The 13198-nt window shown below is 39.9% G+C and overlaps 2 protein-coding genes across 2 annotated transcripts; one reads left to right on the forward strand and one right to left on the reverse strand.

Moving 5' to 3' along the window:
- The first annotated feature begins 6641 nt into the window (after positions 1 to 6641).
- On the forward strand, positions 6642 to 7574 carry LOC137959852 (syntaxin-124-like). Its single transcript, XM_068807252.1, has one exon. The coding sequence runs from the start codon at positions 6642 to 6644 to the stop codon at positions 7572 to 7574; it is 933 nt and encodes a 310-aa protein (XP_068663353.1).
- Positions 7575 to 7929: 355 nt separating this feature from the next.
- On the reverse strand, positions 7930 to 10827 carry LOC137948410 (pentatricopeptide repeat-containing protein At5g16860). The gene has a single exon (XM_068794499.1). It carries the CDS (start codon positions 10825 to 10827, stop codon positions 8299 to 8301), a length of 2529 nt encoding a protein of 842 aa, XP_068650600.1. The 3' UTR covers positions 7930 to 8298.
- Positions 10828 to 13198: the final 2371 nt, after the last annotated feature.

Consider the following 13198-nt stretch of genomic DNA (forward strand, 5'->3'; position numbering starts at 1 on the left):
AACACCAACCACTGGTGTTTGGTAGCAGCTTATGAGCGTAACGAATACCAACCAATGGTGTTTAACGGCAGCACTTCATGAGAGGAAACTTTCTTCTCAGATTTTTTGTTTTTAAATAAGCTTTGGAGGTTCTTCTCAGAGTTCAGAACACCAACCACTGGTGTTCAGATGCAGATAGTGAGAACTTCAGAAACATGCAGCACTATACCATGTGTCCTTATGCTGCTTGTAGACCTTTAAATCAACGAAGGTAGAAGGAAAAAGCAGGTCTTGAACGTACATCAAGTGCATGCATGGGTTAAAGGTCACACTTGATGAAGCACTCATGATGAATGATGTCAATTAGCATTTTTGACATATACACTAAGTATCATGGCCCATAACTATGAAAAAAAAAAACACAAACTTAATCTGATCGCTTATCTGTTTGTTTGACTTCAGCTGTAACTTGTCCCATGCAGCTTTCTATCAATTGAGTAGAAACAAACTTTGGAATCCAAAAACCTCTGATCTGATATCATGTTAAATCTTAGGATTCATTGTAGATACTTCTGAGAAGCCTTTTGGTGAGAAGGTGAGAAAAGAGAGAGAGATGTGAAGGGAGAGAGGTTCAAAGAGAGAGGAGAGATGAGAGAGAAAGAAGAAGAGAGACTCGAAGTAGGAACTTAGGTGAAGATGGATAAGGTTTCAAAGGTCGTACCCTAATCCTTCCCCTAGCTCTCTTTATACATTGATGAAAAGTAAAAAGAGTAAATAACTGTCCTTCTATCCTAAGCTAAAAATAAGAACTAAAGTTCTAAGATAATTACAGTTATGTCATCCTTGTCTTCTAATAGGAACATAGTTTCCGTGGCTGCGGAGTTGTTTGTGAACTTCATCACTTAGTCTTGTAAAGACTAGAGGACATGTTTTTGGAGTATCAAACCAATCCAACGCTAAACCTCAAGACTTGGAACAAAATCACAATTCTTTTCCTATATGTGCCTTTTAATGGACACTTGGTGTACAACTGCTGTCTTCCCAACTATTTGGACAAATTCCTTCACTAGGTAGCCTATGCCCTACTGATTTTCCAAAATAGCATACCCCTTCTTTCTCAACTTCTTTTGAGTAGGTGCTAATGTTAGACAACCAAATATGGTTATTTCATGAAGCTTGTTTCAGGAGAACCTGTACCCAATTCTCGCCAATAGTCGATATGGATTGGGGTCGTACACTTTTTTTTTTGAACAAGTTGAAGGCAATGGATGTGATAGTCACTTTGTTTGAACCCAATAATACTTTGATTTTCAAGTTTTAGGAGTGTTGTGACTTTGCTCCCCAACTCCTTCTAGCTTTCTTTTTTGAATGCAAAGAAGGGAAATCATCCTTCTTTTGTCAAGAGCATAGGATGTCCCATAGGACTGATGGTTTTGTGCGTTCTGATTTCAAAAACGATTGTGTGCCTTCTTGCTATGCATTTAATAATGGCCTCCTTTAATCTATGGCTTTACACACATCTTTCTTGTCAACTGGATCAAGTAGTGATGCATTACTTCAATGACTTTTTTAAATAATTAATAAATTTTACATATGCATACGAAGCTTTTGCCTCGATAAAGGGACTTTCATTTGCAAAAAGCTACCTTCTCTTCACCATCTTTGCAATATTTAAAACATTGGTTGGGAGTTGATGGAATAACCCTATCAACATGCAGCCAAGGCCTCCCGAGTATCAAGTTGTACGACATTTTGACATCTACTTCATGGAATAGAGCAATAGAGACCATTTCACCAATATAAAGTTTGAGACAGATCTTCCCCAAAGCCCTTTGACCCTCTTTCTTGAAACCATGGATCATCAAGGAGCACATGGCAAAGTCATTTATCATAACCCCAATATTTTTCATGGTCCATATAGGGAGAATGTTAACTATAGAACCATAATCGAGGAGGATTCAATTCACAGGTTGATCTCGTATATGCCAAACACACTGAGAGGTGGATTATGTGATTTTGAGCCAAGTTGTAGGTCTTCCACCCCGAAGTAGATGCATGACATACATGAAGCTATTGTAGTTGATAGATCATTGTGGAGCATCTAGAGTTACTCAACTTCAGCAACCAACTTTTATGGTAAGAGGACTTTGATCAGCGGTTGTTGCGATCAAATTGGTAACTTGACCTCATCATGGACAACTTTAGTTAGAGACAATTGATTTAAACTCATTTCTATGTTCACATTTGTTTGTTCATTGTAATGTTCAAAAAGAGATGGGTACAAGCTACACTACTTTATTGTTCAACTTTGCCAGAAAGAAGGTTGTGAACACGAGGTTACAAATACTAGTGCCCATGTTATGAACCATCCAGGTAGTCTACAAGTGTGATTCCTTTTCTTTGCTTGTGCTTCTCCTTTTGTCTAAAAATGTTTTGTGGTCTCATCTTCACAATGCTTTTATCCTTTTTATTCTTGTTTTGCAATGCTCCTTTACGGTCACCTAACTTTGTGAGATTTGATGCAATTACTTCCTTATGACCTTTTTCTTTTGCCTTACTTAGTGTCCTTCTGACATCCACATCTTTCCTTATTATTGATATTTTAGGAACTTGAATTTGTGCAAGGGTGGGAGCTTCTTGTTCAACCCCAATGATTACTAAATTAGATGATCCTAACTTCAATAGGAAGGGTCTCACTTCTTTGGTGGGATGTTTATGATCAACACCCTTCTGCTTTATTTTTACGTAACTTTCTCTTTGATGCTTTCAAAAACATTGAATTTGAAGCAATTGTCTCATCTTCAAGATCAATGATGATACACCCTTGTGTTGCCAATTCTAGAATATTGTCTTTCAATACAAGACACTTTTTTATGGGATGGACAATAATCTCATGAAATTTACAATAATTTAGATATTGGTCTTCCAACATCTTCTATCCTTTTAGGCTCCAACAATTACACTATTTGCTTCTCTAGTCGTTGCTCCAACATCACAAGCACATCAAAGTCGGGAAATGGATAATATTTTTCTTGCCTTTCCTTCAATGTAGATTTTTTTTACTATTGTCTCCATTAGTTACTTTCAGTCTCCACCTTTCTTTCGTTTACCTGCAATTTTAGCAAGTACAATGATATTGGTTGTGTGAGATTCTTTGGATAAATCCCTTGAGGGAGACTTTGAGTTTCCTTTGTTATTTTAACTTTCTCTTTGACCCTTTCCCTCACCTTTTTTTTTTTCAATAAAAATTTCCATGTAATGGGCTTTCATTGCCAACTCTTGAAAATCCTTAGGTTTCTAACTATGCAAGAAGTAGAGTAAGCCTCATCTCTCCAATTCACATGTCACTCTCCGTTTTAGTTGATAAGTTGGCTATCTCTTTGCAATTAAGGCTCAGATTTCATTACAGATTGATGCAATTGATCACTTTTTTCCCCTTTTTTATGTTTCATGTTGGTAAACTCGATCAAGGTTATAGTGTGACAGGTGATGTAAAAATGGCTCAAGAAGTCATGCTCTAGTTGCTCCTAGTTATCAATTGACTCTTATGGTAGTTCAATGAACCATTCAAACACATTTCCTTTGAAGAAGCATCTCAACTACTTTACCAGAAGGTCTCCATCAATGCTGACATTATTGCAAGTCTCTATGAAGTGGGCAATGTGTTGTTTAGGATTTCTATCATTTTTGAACTCCTAGAATTTTAGTGGACAGTTCCCAAGCAACATCCCAAGTACTCGAATGTGTCAACTACAGGGCCTTACATATGCCTGAGATACTTACCCCACCCACTGACTAACTAGAGGATTGCTTTGAAGGTAATGGATCCACCTTCAACTAGTTGAAAACCTCTAGATGCCCCATGTTAGTTAGGAAGTGATTGACTGAAGTGCTTTGATGTTTGTTTGCTGAACAAGACAATTCTCCCATAGTAGCTACCAGATCATCTAACTTGTTCATGATCTACGCGATTTGGGTGTCTCTGGGCAAGATCTGCTCATCTCGTTCTTTTGTTTCCTGATGAAGATTAGGCATATGGTCCTCAAGCATTTTCGCTTGAGTCATCATTTTGGTAACTTTGATTAAAGGTTGTGCAAAGGGTGAAGCAGCCTCTGAGGAGGATGGAAGACTTGATCCACTGACTAGAGAAGCAACATCTCAATGTTTCTCAAAATGCATGATCATTGAAGGCAGTAGAGTTGTGCTTAAAGAATGAAGTCGTGACTTTGAAGAATTGGTGAGAGGGCTATGTATTGGTGATGTCACCATTGTGCTTGAGTAACTTTATCACCCTTGAGTCTTTCTGGAGAGAAAAAAAACCTTTTTGTTGTTGTCTCTTTTCCTAGAAGGTTCGTTGGTGGAGAGATTATTTGTCATAGCACAAGTGACTGAACTCACACAAACAATGGAAGAAGCACACAAATTCATAGTAATTGTCTTGAAGGCATGTGGGTAGGCGGCAATTAGATCATAGGGCCTTATGCTTGGGTAAGTAGAAGTCAAGTTGACAACATTAAGTCCCTTTCCTTTGTTATTTTCGAATGACGCTATTGAGTTGATACTATTAAAGTGGAGAAGGAGAAGAGATGTAGAGATTGTCATATCAAGTATGCCAAATGTGTCAACATACAAGAGGTCCACTACGTGAATCGGTGTGACTGTGGGTACAACAACAAAAGGAAGTTACAAAGTTTCAAGTGATGTAAGTCCAACTTTCAATTTACTCTAATTCGATCTCCACACATGAATTTTATTCGAACGTCACTTAATCTGATAGATGTATTGGAACTTCCTTGGTTCACTAGTCTCAATTTGTTGGTAGCCTCCACTTGACAGGGCTTCAAACTGGCTTAAGATTTGCAGCGTCAAGAGCACAACTCCAGTTTCTCACCATGGAGCTTTGACAAACTTGAAACTTAATAAAATTCTCTAGGAAATTTCTCTCTAAGTTCTTCCAAGAGTTCTCTAAGTTCTCCTCCCAAAATCCTCAGAGTGCCTCTATTTATAGTGTGTGTGTGTGTGTGTATAGGGGGTGGGCATCGTTGTTGTGGGTGGTTCAACCACCCCACCCTTATCTTCTCCTTGCCCCTTGACTAGGTTCACATACAAGGGGAGAAGGCTACATGGCAAGACTCATTCTTCATTTCATGAGGATGTGAGACCTCACCTTACTATGTTATTTGTCACTAAGGGTTTGTTTGGAACCCCTAGAAAAGAAAAGAAATAAGAATTTGACCATTATTATTCCGAAAAATAGTTAGTGAAAATGAGATTATGATCAAATTCTCTTTTTCACTAACTAATTTTGGGAATAATAATTGTCAAATTCTCATTTTATTTTATTTTCATGGAGTTCCAAACATACCCTAAGGTGCCATCTTCTTTGTTTGAGTGGCATTCTCTTGTAATGCTATTTGTCATCTTTCTTGTATGGGGTGGAACCTTCTTGTGATGTCACGTGTCACTCATGTACCAACTCTTTAATTTATGTGCCTCTTAGGTGTTGCTTAGTGGCATTCCCCCTTTGATTTGATCTTAGCTGAGATTTGTGCAACTGGCTTCATCCTTACCATCAACTGGTTTGTTATCTCAGCGATCGACTTTGATTTTGATCGAAACTCTAATTTTGACTATTAATTGAGTATTTGACTTTGATCTTCGAGCAACTCACTATTAGGTTCTATCAATCTTAACTATTGATCTAATTTCTAATTTTGATCAATAGTAAATTCTTTTTCATGTTATTGATCCAGCCAAATCTTTAAAAGAAAGGGAAAAAAACTTTGGTTCCACGCTGGCCCGAGTTACTTAGGAGCTTAGCTCCCTGTAGGGGTCATGAGGGGCCATGGCCCAAATGATTTTAGATTTCCTGGACAGGTTTCCAACATTTTGTCTCTGGAAACATCTTAAGGTGATGGAGGGGTGACAGGAGAGAGTTACTTGCTTAATAAAGAACAGATGCAAGAAAAGAAAAAAAATAAGGGTTTAAAATGCGGAATAGGAGAGGTAAAAGAGGGGCGAGGTGAGAGACGTTTAACAGTTGTTTCGCTAAAAGAATCTCTTCTTCATACGGAGTAATTCGATTCTGCTGGATAAAAAAAACAGTAATTCTATTCTGCTGTATCGTCGTCCTTCCGTTTTTGCGTCCAGGAAAGACAAAAAGAGCGACTGGAAGAGCTTCCTATTCGGGCTTTAGTTAAAGTTGGAACCACCACGTGGCAGTCTCTTTGAACCATGTTTCCTTGCATTCTTTTTACCGTTTGATTTCTCTTATTTTCTTTGACGTCGTCCATGGAATAATTTCTTCTTCTTTTCTTCTCTTTGTCAAATCTTTAGATTTCAGTATCTTCTCCATCATGTCCCCGATGCCTGATCAAAACACGTTGTAGAACCACGAAAACGCAGGAGAAGAAGACGACGACGAAGAAGAACAAGAAACAGACGACGACATGAAGATGAGAATGCAGACTATAAACTCTTCCATACTGTCCAATCACTATCCTTTCTTCGGCGTCTAATGCTGCCTGCTAGCAGATGAGAACGCCTGCTTAATAACCCAGAGTGTATCATAATCGTGATACATGATCAGACCGCGAAGCCATCCATCAAATTAAGACTCAAGAAAAAAAGAAGACAATTCGTAGGCAGACAGTGTTGCAGCCATGAACGACCTCTTCTCGAGTTCCTTCAAGAAGTACACGGGCCTGAAGGAGCAGGTCCACATGGATGATATGGAACACATGGCCATTGAGGAAGGAGGCGAGGGGAAGGAGACCGTCAACCTCGACAGATTTTTCGAAGATGTTGAGAACGTTAAAGATGATATGCGCTGGGTGGATCGCCTCTACAAGCAGCTCCAGGACCTCAACGAGGAAAGCAAGACCGTCCACAATGCCAAGACCATGAAAGAACTCCGTGCACGCATGGACTCCGACGTCGAACAGGTGCTCAAACGAGTCAAGGTTATCAAGGGGAAGCTGGAGGCTCTCGATAAATCCAATGCAGCACACCGCAGGCTCCCCGGATGCGGCCCCGGCAGTTCTGCCGACAGAACCCGGACGTCCGTCGTCAGTGGCCTCGGCAAGAAACTCAAGGACCTCATGGATAATTTTCAAGACCTGAGGGCCAAGATGACAGCCGAGTATAAAGAGACAGTGGAGCGGCGGTATTTCACCATTACCGGCGAGAAGGCTAATGAACAGACCATTGAAAATTTAATCTCCTCAGGAGAAAGTGAAACATTTTTGCAGAAGGCCATACAGGAGCAGGGCAGAGGCCAAATCATGGACACCATCTCGGAGATCCAGGAACGCCACGACGCTGTCAAAGAGATTGAGAAACACCTTCTTGATCTCCACCAAGTTTTTCTCGATATGGCTGCTTTGGTTGAAGCACAGGGACAGCAGCTCAACGATATTGAAAGCAATGTCGCACATGCAAGTTCCTTTGTACGGCGAGGGACTGAGCAGCTTCACACGGCGACGGAGCACCAGAAAAGCTCAAGGAAGTGGACTTGTATCGCCATATTACTCGGAACACTTGTTGTCGTCATTCTCGTTCTGCCCATTTTGTCATCGCTTGCTACAACTTTATAGGTAGAAAGAAAACAGGCATGTCAAATTACCTCAAAGATAGATTCTCGCTACTCTTTGCTTCCTACATAAAACCCTGGCTGCTCATCCTGTGGTACGAAAAGGTTCCTTTGCTGCTTGATAATTGATTGGCTTGTATGGCTTATTCACATTGAATTCAATCACCCTTTTCCCTTGTTCTCAATTTTCTTTTCTTCCCTAAAGTTTCTTTTCAGACATTCAATTGTATTGCCATGTAAATGTTGGTAAAATAGAAGATGACAATGGACGCCCAATATGAGATAAAGGAACATGGTAATTGTACTCTTACTGAATAATGAGCTTAAGTACCAGTCACTAAGTACATCATATTCCTCCTGGTGCTATAAAATTCTTACAAACAGAGAACATTCCTCCGAATACATGAAAGTAACAAAAAATTTAAAAATAAAATAAAAATTGACATATTAACTCGGGCGTATGGGTCAGATGGGGGTCTTCAGACAAACTCTTTAAGGTTCTCAGCATATAAGAATGACCACAGGCAATTAGTCCACCATTTTAAGGCAGCTGCAAAAATACAAACACAAATAGTACTCACCCTGTTTACTCATAACCTGAGCATTATAGTTCTATACCCCCTTCACTCCAAAAAATTATCATCAAAAGACTCCACAGGTGTGTGAGCAATTCTTGGAACCAACATGAATCCATAATCAAGCACAGAGTCGATCATTTGGGCACACCATCACCAATAGCCTCCACAAGAGCATGAACCCTTCTTGAAATGATGGAACCGACTTGGATCCCTGACTATAATCTCATGATCAACAATCTTTGAAACAAAGGTAAATGCAATATGACAGTCCCCACATACACGGAGGTTCTTTGTGATTCGAATTGGCATACCAGCAGCTGTTGTCAAGATGCCATATGCAAGAGCGAGCTTCTCACTATGCTCGGATAGAAGATATTTTTTCTCCTCATCATCCACATCATGCAGTGCAAATCTGGTCTCCGGTATGTAACCAATAACTTTTATGCGCTCCATCAGGTCTGTAAGAACTTCATATATCTCTCGAGATCGAGGGTTGGACCTATCTCCCACAAAAAATGACACATTCCCCTCCTTCCTTTGAATCCAGCTACATCCAGGCCTCTTTCTGATCCCTGCCCTCTTCATCAGACTTCTAATGCGCAGAACATCCTTCCACTGTCTAGCATTGGCATAGATGTTTGATAAAAGAGTATAGAATCCATCATTTTCAGGTTCAAGCTCTAAAAGTCTCTTTGCAGCATATTCCCCAAGCTCAACATTAGCATGGACTCTACATGCACTAAGCAATGCAAGCCACACAACTGAAGTCGGTTCCATCGGCATTGTCTCTATAACCTCTTTTGCTTCACTCAATCGGCCAGCACGGCCCAAAAGGTCTACTGTGCAAGCAAAATGCTCAACACCAGCAGCCACACCATATTCCCTATTCATGTTGTTGAAGTACTCTAACCCCTGTTCCACCATACCTGAATGACTGCAAGCATAGAGCACAACAACAAAAGTGACCCCATCAGGCACTAGACCAGCATCACGCATCTCATCAAACACATAAAGAGCATCTTCTCCACGTCCATGCATCCCATATCCCGTCATGAGAGATGTCCATGAGACGGCATTTCTTTTAAGCATTTTATCAAACACTCGCCTGGCTATATCTATATCACCACACTTGGCGTACATGTCTATGAGGCAATTGGTCACAAAGAGCATAGCTCTTTCATACCTGTTACGAATTACATATGCATGGATCTCTTTACCAAACCTAAGAGCTGAGAGACGCGAGCAAGCCATTAGAGCACATGATATGGTGAATGCGTTCGGTAAAGTATTGGCTTCTTTCAGCATTTTGGAAAATAATTTCAAAGCGTCATTGGCATCACCTTGTTGAGCATAACCACCAATCAAGACTGTCCAGGTAACGACATTCTTTTCCGATAAAGGTATTGAATTAAACAATTGTAAAGCCATATCAGCCCTTCGACATTTGGAATACATGTCAATAAGACCATTCTCGATCATCAGATCGTCTCCATCATCGTGGGTCCATTTCAGAACGCGTTTAAGAGCATAAGCATGAGTTTCCTTACCCTTTGAAAGTGCACCCACGGCAGCACAAGCTGAAAGAAGAGATATGATAGTAACAGCGTTTGGTTGGGATCGTGAAAGCTGCATTTGCTGGAAAACATTTATTGCCTCGTAACCAAGCCCACGTTGTGCATAACCAGCGATCACTGCACTCCATGTCACCACGTTAAGTTGAATGCTATCTTCTCGCATTCGAGTGAATAATTGGAGAGCGCCATCAAAATTTCCGGCCTGCGCATATCCTGTCACCATAGCATTCCAGGATACCAAATCTTTAACTTCCATGCGATCAAAAACCTTTACCGCTTCTTCCATCATACCGCATTTCGCATAGGCATCAACTACTGCGTTTCCAACAAAAACATCCCGTAAAAGTCCGTTTCTTTCAGCGTAACAATGAAGCTCCTTAACTTGTAATGAAGAGCCAAGCGACCCAGAAGCAGGAAGCACATTGACCAGGCTCACCGCTTCCGCCTTTGTCCTCATTGCCCGAAATATCTGTAATGCATGGTGTGGCTCGTCACTCTGCATATAAGCTGCTACCATCGAGTTCCATGACACAACATCATCAATCTTTCTCTGAGTAATTTCTTCGAACATACGAGCTGCGTCTTCTAACGAGCCGCACCTGTAGTACATCGAGATCAAAGCATTGCAGACAAAGACGTTCCATTCGAAGCCGTCACGACACACAACAGCATGAACGGCTGTACCCCGCCTGAAGGACGGGAGCTCGCCGCAGGCCTTTAGTACAAAAGGGAACGTGAAGTGATCAGGCTTTGCATCAAGCTTCTGCATCCGGTAAAAAACGGACAGAGCCTCTTGATAGCGTTCATTTCGGACGTGGTGACGAATGAGAACATTCCAACAGAAGATTGCGGAAGGCGAGAGGTGTTCGATAGTCAAAAGTGCATCGACTGGTGCATTGCACGCGAGATACGCGCCAACAATGGCAGTTGATAAAGGAGTCTGAGAGGGAAAGAGGTGAAGGCCTGTTGTGAGGATTTGTTGGTGCACAAGACGGGCTTCCACAACGGTTTTGCATTCCTGCAGAAGTGTAGTAATGAAAACACTGGAGGTGCAGAAGAACCGAACGGTGGGGCGGAATTTGATTTGCGGAAGGTGGAGGAGCATGATCTATTCCCATAGCGTCAGAGCATCGAACAGCTGGTAGGCATGCGCTTCAAATCGCGAAAACCCTTGTGTTTTTGGCGGGAGACTTCTGGAGCTCATAGATCCCTTGAGTTAGTGGCGGGAGACTCCTGGAGCTCATAGATCCGTTTCGTGGCTCACCAGAACGACCATTCCATCGAGTTAGTGGCGGTTCGAAATGTGTAGCAAACAAAAATCTAAGCGTTTTCAAAAAATATTTAAGTATCACGAAATTGATCTGTATTTAAGGGCCTATTTAGAACCAAAAAGAAAAGAGGAAAGAAAGGTTTTTTCTGTTGTTTGACAACAGAGAATCATTGAGTGAAAAAACAAGAGAAAATATTACTCTCACAAAATGATGGAATTTGGGGAGAAAATAAAAGAAATAGAAATTGAAGAGAAAATTTTAATCATCAAAATTTTAAAGTATTACTATTTTTCTTTTATTTTTCATTTTTCTCTTGTATCCAAACAAGAGAAATTGTATTTCTCTTCCCTTCTCTCTCTCATTTTTCGTGAGCATCCAAAAAAAAAAAAAAACTTTTTTTTTTTTATTTTCATTTTGCTCTCCACTTTATGCATTCCAAACACAACCTATTAGGAAGTTTATCTATTTTTAAGTAGAAGAAAAAAGATGTAAATAAAAATAGATTTTTAGAAGTGCTTCATTTTCTTAAAAAATAGTTTTTTTTTATAAAATATAGAGAGAGTTAGTGCATTTTGAAAGATATGGAGGACTACCATTTTATACTGTTGGAAGATATGGATGACCTATTTTATACAAAAAAATCATATGCATCATTTGCAGCAAGCTGGGAGTTCATGATGTTCTCTTACCCCCTGTTTGAGGGAGAGTATTGGAAGATGGGCCCAAGCCCACACGGCCAATGAAGGCCCACATTTGTAAAAGTATTGTAAGATGGGTTACACGACCAAGGAAGACCCACATATCTAAGAGTATTGTAAGATGGACCACACCAAGGAAGACCTACATATGTAAGAGTATTGTAAGATGGGTCACACGACCAAGGAAGACCCACATATCTAAGAGATTGTAAGATGGGCCCAAGCCCATAAGAAGTAGGACCCACCATGATTACCAAGAGCTAAAGATCAATATAACATAAGTTGGAAGATCAATGGGACTCTGAAAGATAGCCACAAGCTGGTTGGAAGATCAAGAAGGACTCACAAAGATAACCACAATCTGGTTGGAAAATCAAGTGGGACCCACAAAGATAGCCATGAATTGGCATTTTTATCTTTTGGTCACGTCCACATAAAAGAGTTCTAGTTTGAGTTATGTTTTCTTCTATTTATATTGAGTTATTTAATTATGTTAGGACTTATCTTTAAGTATTAGAGTTTAGGTGTAATTGGGACAAAGGTAGTTTTATTGTAATTGGGACAAAGGAAGTTTGACTGTAATTGGAATCTTTCTCTATTACAAATAGAGGTTTATGTACTCTGATTATAATAAGTCAATGCAGTATTTATCTTTTCTATAAATTCAACATTTACAAAAAAAAATTATATTAAATAAAGTATAAAAGTTTAAGTATCTCTATGAGAGTTTAATTATCATAAAAGGCTATATAATATGTTTTATAAACCAAATAATTCGATATCAATTTCCTAAAAATAGTTAATTCAATTTTGCTCCTTTGCATAGAAAATTATGGGAAGTTTTCTCCTAAACGTAGCTAACACATTAATTTCAAATAAGATAGGGTGTCACAGAAACAAACTAAGGGATACTTATAGAGGATAGGACTGTGCCTAAAATCCATCGTAAGTCAAATCTATTATTCACCTAAGAGGTGTTTCTTTGAGCAACCCTGAGAAAATGGGTAGACTCTGGGCCCCATAGTAGGCTACTTTTCTGCCTGTGAAATTGAGTGGAAATTATTTTTTACTATGACCATTTGACAGGAGTATTGAGCTTTGTCTTATGACTATGAGTGATTTTACTCTCTTATATTATGCCAATTGGGTCTCTTGGAAATGAACAAAGAGACCACCGACTTGAAGGGGAGTGTTGGAAGATATGATGGTTTGCCATTTTATACAGGAAGATACTATATATCATTTGCAACAAGTTGGGCATTTTTTATGTCTCTCACTTCCCAACTTGAGGTGGTGTTGGAAGATGGGCCCAAGCCCACATGACCAAGGAAGATCCACACATCCAAGTGTGTTAGAAGATGAGATCAAACCCTCAAGCCCACAAGACCAAGGAAGGCCCACACATCTAAGAGAGGTAGAAGATGGGTTCAAGGCCATAGACCAAGAAGAAGGCCCACACAGTGGTGGCATAATGGTAAATAAATAGTCATCTCATAAAGATGGCATT

This window comes from Aristolochia californica, unplaced genomic scaffold, assembly GCF_029961685.1.
Source record: "Aristolochia californica isolate CCGP_79_NKW_82.1479 unplaced genomic scaffold, dmAriCali1.0.hap1 SCAF_1, whole genome shotgun sequence".
In the NCBI taxonomy this organism is placed as follows: domain Eukaryota; kingdom Viridiplantae; phylum Streptophyta; class Magnoliopsida; order Piperales; family Aristolochiaceae; genus Aristolochia; species Aristolochia californica.